Source organism: Dreissena polymorpha, chromosome 9, assembly GCF_020536995.1.
Source record: "Dreissena polymorpha isolate Duluth1 chromosome 9, UMN_Dpol_1.0, whole genome shotgun sequence".
NCBI lineage: Eukaryota > Metazoa > Mollusca > Bivalvia > Myida > Dreissenidae > Dreissena > Dreissena polymorpha.
In genome coordinates this window covers 3,823,908-3,841,551 of record NC_068363.1, presented here as the reverse complement: position 1 = coordinate 3,841,551, position 17,644 = coordinate 3,823,908, and the positions used below count along the sequence as shown (strand labels likewise).

The window sequence follows — 17,644 nt, the reverse complement described above, 5'->3', positions numbered from 1 at the left end:
AAATAAAGGAACAGTGTAAATAAGGTTTATGTAACTCGGACAGTCGGTATCGAGATAGATAAGATAGAGGAATTTAATTTATACAATTTCCAACGCGGCAATGTGGTCTTGACAAGTGCGAGTGGAAGCTTTAATGTACCAAAATAGACAAAATAGCCCTTATACAAAATGTATTTATTTCATAAAATCAAAATGTCATATAATCAATATTAAGTATAAATTATGTAACGTGTATATGTAAACTAATAGGGAATATTGGTATTTGCGTAACTTAACGAAATCAACGTTATAAATCGCTTTTCATGTCAGAAGCAAGTAAAATCTAACTAGTTTAATAAAAAGGTATTGATGCCACCGTTTTGTTGTTCTGCACTTTTAGCTATACTGATTGATCAATGTCCCATAAGCAATTTTAATAGTATTAATATCACTTTTATACGTAATCACATGGGGGATTTCGGTACCCGCTGTGCGTTAGAAAGCATGTAAAACATAAGCGAAATTCCATTTATAAAGCGCTATGCGTGTCAAATACATGTGGACAAAATGTTTCGTTAGTATTTTCTTAACTAACGTGGATAAATACCAGTGCTGAGGTGTGAATTTATTACTAATACAGCCATTACACGAAGTAACGGATTAGATTTCGGTAAGCGCGCAAGCGTTTAGGAGCGTGTTTAAAGTACCGAAATACCCGTTATACATAGCTAATCTTCTTTATAAACTAATATTTGTTGTATTTGCATAATAAATATATGACACAACCCCATTTTACCAGTGTTATATGGGGTGAAAAAGTCCGGAATATCGCGTTATCTATAGGCAATCTATAGGCAAAGAAGCCACTTTGGTGTTAGCTTGTCTAGGTTTTCTAACCGCTAAGCCACGTGACTAAGTGGGCGGAGCGATCATCGTCCAGGCGAGATGTCAATTGATCGCACTAATGGCATTCGGTCATTAGAATACAAGCATACATCTGACATAATCATTTCTTGACGTTTTCGTCAAAGTGACGTTAAAACAAAACTTTCTTCAAAACTTTCTGCCTCGCCCCTTGTTTTTGTTTTCGATTTCCGATATAACACACTCTATGAACGTATGTATTAAGTATTCAATTTCAGTAACCGGCCTTTGTCGTTCTTTGTTAACTCGTGAGAGTCAGCGATCATATTTACGACCTCAAAGCTTGCAACGTCATCACGAAAGTATAACAAAATAAAATAAAATGTTAATGATTTCGGTTGTTTGTCCGTTTAAAGTGCCTTCAAAAACGAACGTTCGGTGTTTCAGAAAATATTTTGATGATGCAGAAAGACCCACGCAACCCCCCCCCCCCCCCCCCACACACACACACACACTAACCCAAATTAATCGGCAAACATGTGGCTCTGGCTACACTACTGCAACAGAAACACAACAAACAAACAGATGTTTCATTGTTGTGCAATGATTTTTATTTGACAGAAAAAAAAATCTGAAGTTATTGATTCTAATTAATAAAACCGGAAAATGATCTACTCGATCTACAGTGTTCACATTTTTTTTTTCTTAGTTTTCATTTTGTTATTTTAAAGCTTCTTGCATATTAAAGGGTAAGGAAAATGATAAAACAGTAACATTGGGAGGATAAATGGCAAATTAATTATATAACTCGCTAGAAACCCTCATGCTGGTTTTCATGGAAAACTTCAAAAATTGAACACGTCATGAATCCTTAAAATCTACTACGAGGTTATCCTGTTCAGAATCACCAATACGGTAACCTCCCCTTATGAGAAGATTTCTTTTTGTGCAGCTTAAATCATTCAGTCTTAATTATCCGATATGTTACTTCGTCTGTTTTTCGGACATAGTTCTCGAAAGGTAAGAATTTGAAACGTAACTTAGTCAGACAAACAAACTTGTATTGTACTGTCTAACATAAATGATATGAAATATACGTACACATATATTCATATTTATGAGTTGCTGTCTAAATAATTTCATGTTTTTACTTAGAACAATAGACATAGCATATAGTGTGCGCGACCATACCTCACGCACTAAAATATACTAATCTAGTGCATAATGCATTCGGTTATTTACGAACTAAAATGATTCGCCTCAGTTCTCTAAAGTTGTAAACGTATGCTTAACAATGTGTTCAAAATAGAATATCCTTGGCATTGACATTTGAATTCATGTACAATTTTAAGTTTTATATCAATGTAACCAAACAATCGTGGTAGCGATGATATGTTTAAAATAGCTACCATTGGTCGGCCTATAAGCTTATGGCTCTGCGTTATTTCAACACATACGATTAATTAAACTAAAATTTAATTATCTTCCACTTCCGTTTCGTTTACTTTCGCTTTCGCAATTATTTAATCATTATTTTATTCAATTCGTTTGATACATCTGAAACGCAATTTGTCGCGCATAGAATTTTATTAAATATACACAGTTACAAGGTACAATAATACACTTTTTTCAAAATAGCGTTATTAGGAATATGCAATACGTATAAATAACACAAGCAAATTACAAAACTAACTATATTGTAAAAAACCTTATTATTTATTTTGCAGGATCTAAAACAACATCAAAATGAAAAACAAGCAATAATATGCGAAATGGGAAATGCTAATTAGAAGCCGTTATCAGACGAATGTGATACCGACTCTGATTCGTCATCAGATTCCAGACCCGGTGAAATTATACTCATAGATCTGTCAGACTTGGATGGGGATTTAAATCCAGAAGACGCCAAAGTTATTAAAAATCGATGTCCGGACACATCAAACGATGTCGAAAAACATTCTGACGGTGGTACAAAAACGCATGAGATGGAAACGGACCAGGCTGGTATTTAACGAGGTTTCTAAGATATAGATGACACCGCAAGGCAAAGGCAAACGCAGCTGTTTTGAGGACCATGTAACATTCGACGCAAAATCGCCACAATGCGTTGCCTGTAACGACCTCGCATACGTTGTTGGACGTTTCTGCATATCTGGCTAAAAACGAAGGGGGCCATAATGGGACAGGATACAAACCTATCTGCAACCTGTGTCTCATTCCAAAAGTTGAAACTGAAGCAATCCTTCAATGTCAAGAATGCAAAACACAGCTGTGTGATTCGTACAGTAATCAGCATAAAGCACAGAAGGCGACCCGTTCTCACAATCAAATAAACATAAATACCGAAACACCTAAAACCAAACGGTATGTTTGACAAAGAATACCACATTGTTAAGAATAACTTACATACAATGGATCATAGCAAAAACCCTAATGCACTCTGAATATATATTATTTTACTTGTTGTTTTTTTCACTCAATTATTAAAGATGTATTTATATTTATTTATATATTTATATGTATAAGGATGAATAAAAGAGTTAATACATCATGTTTAATTTTACGAAAGTCGAGTCCGCGATATATATATATATAAATATATATACATGTATATACATGTATATATAAGATCACAATAAAACAGTCGACTCTCGTAGGCTTGATTTCGCTTGCCTCGAATTTCTGAGTTGCTCGAGGTCTCTTCAAGGATCAAATTGTTTCTGTTTTGCTCTATATTCATATTGTTGTTTGTCGTTTGGCGCAAATTGGCGAGGTTTGAATTTTCTCTGATTGCTCGAAGAGTTTTCTCAATTCTGGTCACAATTTTCAAAACTTGTTTGTTTGATTGGCTTGAACTGGCTTCAAGTCGCAGAATGATGTTAATCGATTTGGCTTGCTTGATAACTTATAAAAGGTCGAGCGATAATTGATTTAACGGTCGTTGCAAACTTGCCAATGAACAAAATTATTAATTGGTTTTATATAAAATATGTTCAAACTTTATTATTGTCTCATTCGTATACATACATATATGACTATACATACACATGTACAAATAATCACATAAAACATGTATACGACCATTCTTTTGAAGAATTTTAAGAGACATACCTATTCAAGATTACATTACATCAAGACTATTACATATTTACACGAAGTATTAAAAGTTAAGTGACCATCGCTAATCGTTAATTAAAAACTGCTATAAGACTGATGAATTTGTAAAATACTGAGAGTTGTAAATCGGGCCCAAATGCGCGTATAACATAAAACATTATAAAATACCAAATATCATCCAAGATCATATCTTGGGTGAACTGATTAGCAATGATTACCTAAACGCAAATGAAAGTACATATGATTAAAGAAAGTACAATGCCATTATTTACATTGGAATAAAATACGCGTTGTAGAATATTAAAACAGGTTTTGGCACAAAAAAGTATCATTTCAGTGTTTGTGAAAAGGAATATCAATTGTTCATTTTTAGACATTCTAGTGTCACATTATGGTTAGAAATTGTAGGTGGAATATGTTGGTTTACCTTATATAAGAAATATTGAAAATTTTATCAAAAGGGCCAGTAAACATGACAGTCACAAAGTGCACATACGTTCAAATAAGCTTATCGATGAGGGAGAGATTAAAGAATAGTATAGTTGACACAAGGCCGGTTATGTTTGTATTGGTCAGGCAAAAGTGTTTATTCAGTTAAATCTCTCATCAAAAGGTTGGATAAAGCTTGTTAATATTTGGGTGGTTTGTTTATCCCGTTCCCAGGGCTTCATTGATTCAGTATCTTAAGTAATCCATCCAACCAGAAACAAGCACGTATAGAACACTGACCAATGGGATTCATAACTGAGTTCCACGGGTCAGGTGTTAGAGGGAAACAAGACAGTTAGCGTTTAGACTTGGAGACGCACGGATCGAGAAAGACACAATCATGTAGCAATCACAACGTATTTGTATAACTGAAAATATGTGAGACATTAAATTAGACTAGAAACTGATATATGGTGTTGTTGAATATTTTATCCTACGTAATGCAGAGAAATTAACATAAATAGATAGAGTAGACTTGTCCCATGCGCGGCACGAGAAAATGGGAGTTAATGCAAAACTCGTCATCTTGGCAATTCGCGCATGACGAGATATCGAATGATAGGCTACATACCGGTAATTTAAGAGTAATGAACATTGTTAGTAACTATGTGTCGTCTATGAACTATGAACGATTACGGGACACTAGCAAATGTATTATCTAAAAGCTTAGCCTTCTCAAATAAAGCGTGTCATCGTACAAAAAAGTAATCTAGAAGTACATGGCTTTCGTCTTCAATATTACAACAAAACGGACATTTTCTTTCAAGTTCACTTAAGCCCTCGTAACGCCCTGTTTCTATGCGCAAAGGAGCGACACCGCAGCGGAACTTGCTAAATGCAGCGCGATGCCGTGGAGGCATAATAAGTGTGCAATACATCTCGGTCTGGTAATCATTTTTAAACAGCCGATACGTACGTAACTTATTACCATCATTACCAGAAGGGCCTGTGGCACTTTTTAAAGATTCCAGCCATTCTGAAACATTTTTTTCTTGCATCTTGCTAGTAGCCTTATTGACAATAGCATGCTTTGGAATTGAAACACGTATGTTACAATATTTTTGTGCACCACAAGTTTTTTAACATATTATCAACAAAGAAAGCCCAGTTCTTGCATGATCTATTTGCTGCAGATGCAGTGCAAAGTGCAACTCGTTTATTTACTCTACAGTCAAGCATATCAGATAATCTTGTCCAATGAATAGCAATTGATTTCCACTGTCTGATTTCCGGGGGTATCCACCCCATTTCATCCGAAACCGCAACATTTGGCGTATTTTTACTAACACCTAAAAAGAAACGCATGGCACGATACTGCACGGCATTATTACACGAGTAAGAAAATATGTCAACTACACTTTTGGACACAAGCTTGTTTTTTAGTATAAACGGCATTCTCGAAATTTTTTCTAAAACGCAAAGCAATAATTACACAGAATAAAACTTTCTGCGGTGTGTACATGTTTGTTGAATTTGCTTAAAAGATAATAACTTCATAACATATATTACATCACAGATCAAAATCACTATGCTATTCATGAGAAAAGTTGTTTTAGGTGGACATAATGTATATGGAATACGATGGTGTATTAATAGTGCAGTTTAGTTATAACAGACACATTCTTAAACTGAAATCGATTACACAAAGGATACCATTTGTTGCCATATATATATATAATACTCAAATTCAATAAACATACTGCAAAATCAAATATGTTGCACACAGTTTTATTTAAGTTAACACATTATATATGATATAATATGGCTCGAAGTTCGGATGGCTAGAAGTTTTCTTGTCGGCTAAGTCGAATTCGAGCAATCGGTAATTATATGAGATACAAATACCTGGCCCTCATTCGATTTTGCCCTTGACGCGATTATTTTAGATGAAAATGTGTGAACACGAGGACTTCAGAAAACTCTTTTGCTTCCGTTAACACCATATAAATACAGAGCGGCAAAACAATCACTCCGCTCTCTAATGGTAAAGTGAATCAATGTGGGACTCGCCAATCGATTATCAACTGTTAGAGCTGAGCGTTTTTATTATTTTCTTGCTTACATGTGCACAAACTTTAACCTGTTGCCTAGTTTTCGCACTTAAATTTTTCACTTTTTTATGAAACTAGGTCAGAATATGTATCTTGATAATATCTAGGCTTAGTTCGAAGCAGAGTCATTTGCGTCCAAAACGTAAATTACCAGGCCATAACATCTTATAAAAACCATGTAATCTCTGTAGAGGCCACATTTAAGCTTCAATATTGGTGAACCTTGGTCAGATTATTCATCTTAATTTGATTATGGGTTACATGCATTAAAACAAGGTCACCAGATATGTAGGCCGAGTGAAAACTCTGGGTCACGTGCACTCAATTAAGCCATAATGTCAAATCTATAAAAAAAAATTGTTTCTTATCTCAAGTTCATAGTAATGATTTAATGTTGATGATACTTGGTAAGAATGTATAGGCATTTTCGGTGGTTTAAAAAACTACGTTTCTTGGCCAAGTTTTCGACATTGGTGCTCCTTGAACTCAGGTGAGCGATTTCGGGCCATAACGACTTTCTTGTTTTTGACGATACAACACTTGTTGACTGTTAATTGAATATCCCTATAAATAATGGCAATTTAATTTATTTCTTAAATTTAAAGAATACATTGATTTATTTTATTGTTCTCTTCATTGTATATATTGTAGCTGTAAACGTAACAAAAAACCCATTCACATAAACTATCAATTACAGTGGTTCAAGTCGTATCGGTATATAAGCGGTTTACTTTAAGCTCCAAAATGTAAATGCGGGTTCGTTCACATAATTATCAGAACATTTACACTTTAAGTACAAAATAATTTAAATAATGAAAAAAAAAATCAAAGTTCGCCTGTCGAACTAAACATTAATCATTTACTGGTTTTACACACTTACCATTAGTTCATCGTTAATGTCATATTGGGGCCTTTCCATAAACGGATATCTAAGTCTAGAATCGGCTACGGATATCAAGATAATATTCATGAGAGCAAGGTTTAATATGACGTATAATACAGTTTCAACCGATTTAAAAATACAATGGCTGATTTTATCCATAGCATATATGTATTATACCCCGTTCGCCAGTTTCTCGATTCTGTGCAAGTCTCCCCACCTGCTGATAATCGGTAGGCGATTATTTAAATGTACGCAATTAATCAATGTAATTGAGCGTTTAATTTTTGTATGTAATCTGCACGTTTGACGGGACTGTTATTGTAAAACATGTTTGTTCGTTATATAAAAAATAATAGCTTAGGCTTCTTTCGGAGTAATGTTAATATTTTTCTCTTTCGGAGAAAAGTAAATATTTTCCCTCGAAACGTCATGTCCATCTCCGCCTTTTACATCAGTTTACATGTCTCTTATTTGGATGCACCATTAACTATACTACTCAACTGCCTATTAAAGTTTGTTTGCTTTCCATGACCTCAAATGTTTTCTTTCCCTGGTTTATATATAGACATGTTTTGTTTTCATTACCATATTGTATTCTGATTATATAATTGTAAATAAACTCGTATTTTGTGTTTGTGATGTTTGTGTGCACAGTTATAAGATTTGCATTGCGTGCATATAAGGTTGTAATAAAACGTAATTGAATTGTTTAGACCGAAATATGATGGACTTTTTAAGGTAAAAAACAAAACATAACGAGTCGTCTTTACAAAACAGATTCTTAAATATGGCATACATTCACTTGGAGCGATGTGATATGCATGTGTAGACCGAAAACATAATTAGTGAACAACAACGCTGTTTGGTTATTCAATAAATTAAACAAGCCTCGTCTTACGTTTAAGATATTTTATTGACTCAAACCGACTAATTCTAAAAGTAAATCCCTACACCAACGAAAAAAGCAAAACCACTTCAAATAGATATACAAGTTAGGACTTGCATTATAACAAGAGAGCCATGGTGACATAAATAACTTACATCAGTACTCACTGTTAGAAAGACTGTTGTCTAAGACATTTAATCATTTATGTAAGCAGTTTAAAGATTTTATCTCGCTATTTAAACGTTATTTTCTAAATTCATTGACATCCGCATGCTTACCAAAACATCAAAATATCGTCTTAATCATGACATGACTGGGCACATAATAAAATGTCGTTTTTCCGGGCTATTGTCTATAAAAAATGGTATCTGATCTTTTCATGAATTTGAAAAAAAAAGTATTATAAAAAAAAACTTCCCTATAAGTATTTTCAATCATGCTAATTACCGGTTAATCAAATAAATGAATTTTAGTGTATCTTTCCTGTGAAAAGGGAATTTTCTGATTGTGTCCTTTTACATGCAACGCTAATTAAATGTTTTATTTGATGTAAAAATCGTAGATAACATGAAAAATTTCGTCAAGTTTCGGTAATATAATAGTCCTTATAAAATCCAACGTTAATCAATGCGAACTGTTTTCCATTCACAATCAATCAAAATATCAAATGTCACATGTCAAACCAAAATACACCATTTACGAAATAGGCCCATTCATTGTGCGTATTGTCTTTGCCAACAGTCTTTGTTTTACAAGAATATTTGAACATTTCTACATGAACAACTGCTTTTATGGCATGACCAATCATCGATACCTGTACACAGTATTTGCCGCGTCTAATAGATCTTCAAAAGTTCGTGCATGAACGGAGTAAACGGTTTAATGTGTACATCGATATCAGATATGCTTAACGAATAACAAGGTGTAAAACGAGCCGACACATGGCAAATACCTGAAATACTAGTATGATTTAAAATAATAAACAAACGGAAATTATTCAATTCGTAATTGCTATCGCATGAATATCACATAGTTAATACTCTTATTTAAAATGTTTGTAAAACAGCAATTAGTAACAATAGAAAAGCACACACACTCAAGACAAAAAATTATTAATTGACTTTATAATATTGGACATTTGCCAGCATTAGAAAACCCAAATCCCGCCAATAATTTTTAAAACTCAGCTTATAAGTGAAAAACTTTATAAAGTACTAAAAATCGCAGACAACACAAGCTTTAGCCAATACAAATTAACAATAAGCTCGGCCAATACAAGATTGGGCGAAATTAGAATTCAACATTCGCCAATAAGACATACTATTTGTGGATGTCATATTGAAAATCCTCCTAAGCTTGAGACTATCTTTACTCAGTAAAATATCGTTTTAACAAGAAGACATAATGCAGATTGATAGATTACCGAATGTCGAACAGGCTTAGCTAAATCCTTACAACAACCCAGACAACGCAAACTGACATTGATTAAAGAGGGATTAGATACACCTTTGATCGGACAAGGAATAGGCAAGTAAGGTGATTGTTTGCTCTTTAAACTGGCAAAAACTTTCAAGTTGACACTCCCATGAAACGATTCAGCTGAGAAAAATTGTGTTAATTTTAGATTTCAATAAGCATTTGTGATTAAGTCGTTGCTATACTAGTTCAAAGAATGTTATGAGCATATTCATCATCTTGCATTAATGGTCAAGCTATAGACTGTTGCAAAAATGTTGTTTTTATGTTTAAATTTAACTTTCATATTTACAATGAAATATGCTGCAAGCAAACATATTATAAAGTCATTAAATTACATTTGCATTAATTGTTTTAATCCATAGTGATCGTGTTATTGGGCTTCAACTTGTCGTATAATTTCGTATAATTAGCATTCGACCTACGGTATCAGACAAATACTGCGGTACTCAGCCCAATAACAGGGCCGATATGAATTCAACATATTAATAACAATATAATTTTTATACGTATACATAGTATAACCAATTATTTGTAAATTTTGGCGAGTTTTTAAACTCCTGTCGATAAACAAATATGAATTCTGCTGGCAAGTGTTGTAATATCTACGAAAAAAATGAGAGCCGACGTGTGTTTCCAGCAAGTTTAGATACAGATGTTAGATTGCTAATTTAAAACGGATTTTGATAAGATGAGGTTGATATCACCAACTGATTAAAAATGCCTCATAATAAACACACATTCAATTGCGCAGTATTATAACTAACCACATATTTCATATTACGAAATTGCCCTGCAGAATTTCAGAACAAAAAAAAAAAAAAACGATATGTAAACACAGCAAACTTCAGTAACATAATAACAAACTAAACTAATGTACATAGGAAAACACACAATACATTTGTTATGCCAGAGCCCAATTCTGATTATATGTATCAAAGGCGAATCAACCATGGAACAATAGTTCATAACAATTCATATAAATATTCGCTTTTTATGTTATGTTAGTAAAGAAGTAGTACAAGCTATATGTCTGGAGCACATGCCTCTAATGCCTTACATAACAGAAGATACAATAGCATAACCTTTAGAACGTACAGAAAGTACACAAAAGCTAAACTGCAAAATAGTTTAATCATCTTTGAATATAAGTATGCCTTAGGTCAATGCAATGTAGACTCGCACTTCATTGATATAAACATGAACAACTCGTTGAGACAAATTTTAAGAAAAACACATACGAATAAATATCGCATCATAATGATTTAACTGGAAACGATTGTAAGTAAAAGCAAGGCTAGAAGGAAAAAATGTTCTTACTTTTTATTTCATTAAGCAGTGTGATCTATTCATTGCTATTCTAATTCAAAGAATGTTACGAGCATATTCATCCGTTCGCATACATATTTAAGCTGTTAGCTATTGAATTGTGTGTTGTTGTTTATATTTAAATAATAATTCAACATCCAAACAACAACGTGCATCAAGCATTACATTATTACAATGGACCACGCCCGCATCAATTAGTTTTATTCATATTGGTCTCATTATCGGGCTTTAAACAATCTTATTAGCATACGACCTACGACATCGGGTTAATACTGCTATTTTCAGCCCAAGAACACGGCCAATATAAATTCAACTAATCAATAACAATAAATCAAACGTTTACACACTGTTTCAAAATATTTGCATGTATTGCCGAGCGTTCACAGTCCTGTCACTACACGTATATGAATTTTTCTGGCAATTGGTGTAATTTCTACGACTATAATGACAAAACGACTTGTATTTCCAGCAATTTTATATACAGAAGGTTGATTGCAAATTTCAAAATGATTAAGTTCAGGTGCGGCGAATATTACTGGCTGATGTTAATACCTCACACTAAAAATTACATCGTAATAAATTTCACAGTATGATGACAGCGAAATATTTTATTTAAAAACAACTTCGAGACTTTTCAAACGACAGAAACAAAAAGATAAATTAACACAGCACACAGGCCAAAAAATATGTCCATTTCCGGTCGCCCGACCGTGTCTTCCGAATCGGCGCCGACCCTAAACTTTTTATTGGGGTCGCCAACAAAAAATAAATAAAATAAAATTCGTTCATTTTCGTTCATATTAGATGTAATATCAAGCAAACAAAGCATGTATATACATGTTTTTCTTATTATAAGCTTTAGTAGCCTTCCATTCTAGTACCCGAAAAAAAAACCTTCCTACCAACCATATTTTTTTCCCAAGGAGACCAGACCAGAAACGGACCTTTTTTTTTTGCTACATCAGTAACAGAATAACAAACTAAACTAGTGTAAATAGTAAAAAACATAAACAGATTATTAGAATCTGTATCTAAGGTGAATCAAGAATGGAAAAACTATTCAGAATAAGTATCATCTTTATGTTATGTAAATGAAGATGTAATACAAGATACATGTCAAGGACATAAGCCTAAAATGCTTGAATTGATAACGTTTATAACTGACAGGATGAACAATAACATGATATTTTGAACTTACACAAAGTACAAAAAACTTAACTTTAAGAAAGTTCAATCATCTTTAATAATACGTATGCTATTTGGCAACTCAATATGTCCCTGCACCCCAGCGATATACACATGCATAACTGTTAGACAGACGCACAAATATCCCGATCAGAAGCCAAATCTGTTCTACCAATTTCATTTTAAACAACACATATATTAAATTAAAAATAAATGTGGCCTTTGTAAAAGTAATAATAACATAAAGTACGCAAATCCCTGTATGGAAGTTAACTGTCTGGATATGTATGTACTTAAACCAAACAATATTGTAAACATGATTGTTTGAAGAACATATTTATGGTGGGTGTGTTTCAATGAATAAAGTCCATCTGCATCTGACGATGCATAATGAATGGACTGACGTATTTATGGATTCGCGTTAATATATGGACTCAATATTAGCATCGAAATTAGTTTTTATTAATAATTAAATCGTCTGTCTTAAGCTAGAGTGCCGCAAACGGAACTCGATCAATAAATTGTCTAATGTGTAATTAAAAGTCGAGTGAATAAAGTGTGTTCATTTCTTTTAGGAATTAAATACATTTTAAATTACATAAACAATTTAGCATCAAATCTTAATAACGGATTTATTATCGATGGAGCAGGTGATTATGTGCTATTTTAGAATTAATGCACCATTACAGATATATCTTCCAGAGGCCTAGGGGTATTATATTCAGCATTCAATATCGAATATGGAAAGAACGGTCAAACGAAAACTGGATTCGCCTTAAATTAGAGATGAATGAAAAATTGAAATAAGGGAAATGAACTTTGTTTAATGACAAGTAACTTAACTCAATAAAAGATGACCGTCCTATGTAAAGCTCGGGAAATAAGTACATGTAAACACAAGTACGCAATGAAGAGTGATAGGTATAATTTTATGACCGATTTTCCATTTATCTTTAAAAAAAAATTATATTGCTAAAGTTTTGGAAAATTTTCCTAAATTTGGCCAGTACAATGTTCAGTATTTTTCGTTCCATTTCCTATTTAGAAAGGTAAAAACCTGGGTTGAGCAGTAACGCTGAAAAACAATCTATTTATCGTAGCCAAACAACTCACGAAAACGTTCTTTAATCTGGCGATTGTCACGTGTAAACGATTCTGCTTTATCGATCACCTGCGCGCGTTCTCGTATACGGTTTAGGGCTTCTATTCTTTGCAACCAGCCGCTTTTCTTCAAAAGTTTCTCGTTCTCAATCATCATATCAATATGCTGTGTCATCGTGAGTGGGTTAGGCCTCAGGGCTATTTCACAGAGTCTCATATTACAGTTTCTAACATTTATCATCATCTCTTCGATAACATCTGCAATTTGATTCAACTCGTTGTTTTTCCTTTCAAGAATTTCTGAGTATGTCATATGTTTTTTCGACGCCTCTTCATATTTTGCTTTCATTTCCGCATATGTTTTCGTTTCCTCAACAGAAATGTATTTGATAATGTATGGTGTATTTTTATGTTTGTCCCAAAAACACTTGTCTTCGCAGATCCTGCAAAAGCCATTTCCATCCATTGCCCAGCATCCCTTTTTGTCTTCATCATTAGGGATTCGGCAATTTTCGTGGCACGTGTTATTGCAATGCAAACAGTTTGTAACATGTTGACCTTTTGGCAGAGGCTGTAGTTCTTGACGAATAATCACCGTTGTATATGTGAAGTTTTTATTATCCTCAATTGTTGATTTGTTGTCTTCGAACTGTTTGATCTCATGTTTCAGTGCATTGATTTTTATTAATCCTACGTCAAGCAGAGGTTGGATTTCTTTTACACAAGTTTCTAGCCGGTGGCGTTCAAGAAGTACATCGTTCGTAAGAGTAAGACTTCGGCGTTTGAGAGCATCTAAATGTCCAATAAGTTGCCGCATACTGCTCTGTCCCATATCCCAAAGCATTGGTGATAAACTATGGCGATCTTCAGTAGAAGGTTTAGTAAACAGAGCACCATTGTTAAAAGGAAAATGTTTACCAAATGGCAATTCCGATTCCCTAAGGGCTGCCAAAACTGGGGGATCCATTCTGTCTGCGAAAGTTATTAAAGTACATATGTTGTCCTCAATGTCTTTTCCAAATAAAGACATAATTGAATGAAAGATGTAGCTCTGCATAGGTGTTAAGCGCGAATCAGGTGCCTTGATTGCGCAACAAACTGCATCTATTGTTTGAATGCCCAATGGCGGGTTTGAGTTAAATAAGGCTGAAATACGTTCAACAAATTTTTGATCCGTTTCAAGTCCTTTGGTGTCTCCGAATCCTGGGGTGTCGATAATATTCACTGTGTATGCTAACTTACTACCTTCGTGCGGGTGAATAGTGTAGCAGGTAATCCGGTCTGTTTGAGATTGTGCCTGTAACAGCAGACGTTGACGTTCCAACTTTCATGTTGAAGCAATTTCTACTTAATGCGATGTTAAATTTTAGCTATACAATACAAGCACACAGGTTTTTAGTTCAATTTGGAAAAAAACATATATTTACTTATTCGACTGAAAAGAAATATTGTATTAACTGGATATTTGAGAAAGCAATCAAGTTTTACATGTAAACAATGAGCAAATGAAAGTAATGTAATTGCTACACATCATAAAACAATACCAAACGTCCCAAACCAGATAAATGAAACTGAAATTTGTATCATTAAAATAGCTTTCTAACTGCATAGGCGCCGGAAAACTAGTGTCTTTAATGGGTTTATGCCATCATATTGTAGAGCCATTCGTATAAAAGGGAAATACATATTATGCCGTTTAAAAAACACCAATAGACTTCACTCAACTACGCAACTTTCAACTCATACATATATATATATATATATACCTGATTTTCACTTCGCCGCTCTTCTTCCTTTTCAAGGTTGATAATAGTAAATCTAACCGGGTCATTCCAATTAACTCCTAAAATGTAATTGACGATGACATCTACGAGCGTACTTTTTCCCGTTCCAGTCTCTCCAACGAGCAACAGCGTTTTCTCAAAAAGGACACCAGGTCCGGGAAATCCTTATGAGAACAAACAAGTTTACGTAATTTAGGGTGGTTAAACATTATTAATTATTCTTATAATCACCATAATTTTCTTAGACAATAATATGTTTTGTTTATAAAAAAAGTACAGCACTATTAACGCCTAGACTGCATTTAAATAAAATGTGTGCTTAAGTTTAAGATGTTGTAAATTAACGCAAGATTTTTATTTTAAACAGATAATGGCTCGCGTTTCCAAGTATGATTGTATTTCTTTTTTTTAATAAACGATAAACAAAACAACTGAGCTCACCGAATTCGAATTTTTTCGAGTTAGCTTTCTCATTTCTTGCATCCTTTGTCTCTGTTACTGATAATCTGTATATGATAGGCGATGCGTGTTCGTTACTCAGACGCTTGCATAAGGGAATGATCTGCGCGGCTGGAGAGCGTAATGTAGTGAACACGCTGCTAACATCGCTGTATGGCCCTTCTATTTCGTCGCCATGTATAACTCTGACTCGAAATACATATTGTGTTTCGAACTTAAGATTTCTGAGAACGAGCAGATTTTCACGTTCAAATTCACCTTCATTTTCATAAAATTTCCATTTCGAACCTGTGGTGACATCCTTGTAGCCAATTTGAAAATGATCGCCGGCTTCAAATTTAGAAGGCATATTCCAAAATAGTGTTATTGTGTCACAGCCAATATCAGAAGCAAACGGACATCCTGGCGTTCGCTGCAAAGGAATCTTATTTATCATTGCTCAATAATTGATTTAGAATACTTGTATCGTCTGCATATCGTGTGATTTTAAAAGTGTTTGTTTTATTGAAATGAACATATGATTCGACATTTTATCGTAAGTCATTTTTTGAAAGACAACTCCTTTCTGATTAAGTCGCTTCAATATGTAGCCCCACTAATATAAGCCTTCAGCTTAACAGCGTATGTTTTTCACAATCAATCATCATGTTTAAGTATATAACTATGTAGCCTTTTGTGTATGTTCGTCAGACAACGATTAATCAGGAAGAGACCAGCATGAGTATTATACAAATTACATTTCACTAAAGCCTTTTTTCACAATTATCCATGTGAATCAAATAGTCAAGTAAATTCTTACCGAAACAGCTTCTTCATTATTCACGGTTTTACTTGTGGAAGAGCTTTCAATAGTATTTGCAGTGTTTCTGAAAAATTTTAGTACGTTGACATATTTTTTTAATGCATGGTATAGTAATTGTTATAACAAAGACACATTTGCAAAGAATAGCCCTGTTATGATAGTTTTGCACTTTGTAAGAAAGCGGATATATTAAAATACAGAGACAAATCGTTTATACAATTCATATTACATTCGTTTGATACAATTAATGTATGAACTTTATAAATACAAGGAAAGTACAAATTAACTTATATTGAAAGGAATTCATGCACATTCAGATAATATTTTAAGTACGCCTTACTTGTTTTCTTCCTCTTCGGTAATTTGGAAAACGCTATGAGAAAGTGGTTCTGAGTTGTGTTCTTCAACGCACTTCAAACAAAACGGTAGATTACAGCAATCTGGGCAATAGTGGCTGGCTTCAATATGTATTTTGTTTAACGAACATGGATTACAAAGCAATTTATTTTGGCCAATATCAGCTGACAGGTGTTCAATGTTAAACTGGACGTGAATTCGTGTTGCCTTCACAACTTTGTGTAAGTCTGAACAGCTTTGGCACAACATATTATATTCACACTCTCGACAAATTGTGATTGCTTTGTTATTTTTCCCGATATCTTTACAAAAGTCGCAAATTGCCTCACTCAATTTATCGAACTCAGCTGTGTCCTGTGTGATTTGCAGATTCACATCATCACGTGTTTGATTAGTATAAATCAATTTTGTTAATGCATGTGACTGATGCTTTTGTACACACATGTTACAAAGCAATTCGTTTTCGCATTCAGAGCAAATGTGGAAAGGGTTCTCAGTTTTGTTCAACCGTTTACATGGGCCACACGACAGGTCAGTACTTCCGCTTGTATGGGGTAAATTGACACTTTGTTCAGAGTTTATTGTGGAAATGTCAGTTAGTGTATGTCCGTTTGTAGATTGCTGTTCTCCATGCAATTTACCGCATGCCATGCAAAGCAATGAGTAGTTACATTCCTCACAAACATATAACGCAACTGCTCCTTTTTGTTGAAGTTTGCATGGTGTACAAAAAGAAGTGTTTTTCACTTCGAATGACGTGTCGGCCATTTTTCGATTTTCGTAATTCTTAGCATCATGCAATTTGTGATCTTTTGTTGACTTCTGAGCTTTGTGTTTTTTTCCGCAAACGTCACAAAGTAACTCGTTTTCACATTGAGGGCA

At 33.9% G+C, this 17,644-nt stretch overlaps 2 protein-coding genes across 2 annotated transcripts in view; one reads left to right on the top strand and one right to left on the bottom strand.

Moving 5' to 3' along the window:
• LOC127845594 (uncharacterized) overlaps positions 1-17,644 on the top strand; it is a 317,330-nt gene that overhangs the window by 246,448 nt on the left and 53,238 nt on the right. The window lies entirely within an intron of this gene.
• Positions 13,347-14,327, bottom strand: LOC127844671 (uncharacterized). The gene has a single exon (XM_052375083.1). The coding sequence runs from the start codon at positions 14,325-14,327 to the stop codon at positions 13,347-13,349; it is 981 nt and encodes a 326-aa protein (XP_052231043.1).

What these genes read in the sequence shown, in the direction of transcription:
- LOC127844671 (XM_052375083.1), bottom strand. Translation starts at nt 14,327, where the DNA reads ATGGATCCCCCAGTTTTGGCAGCCCTTAGGGAATCGGAATTGCCATTT.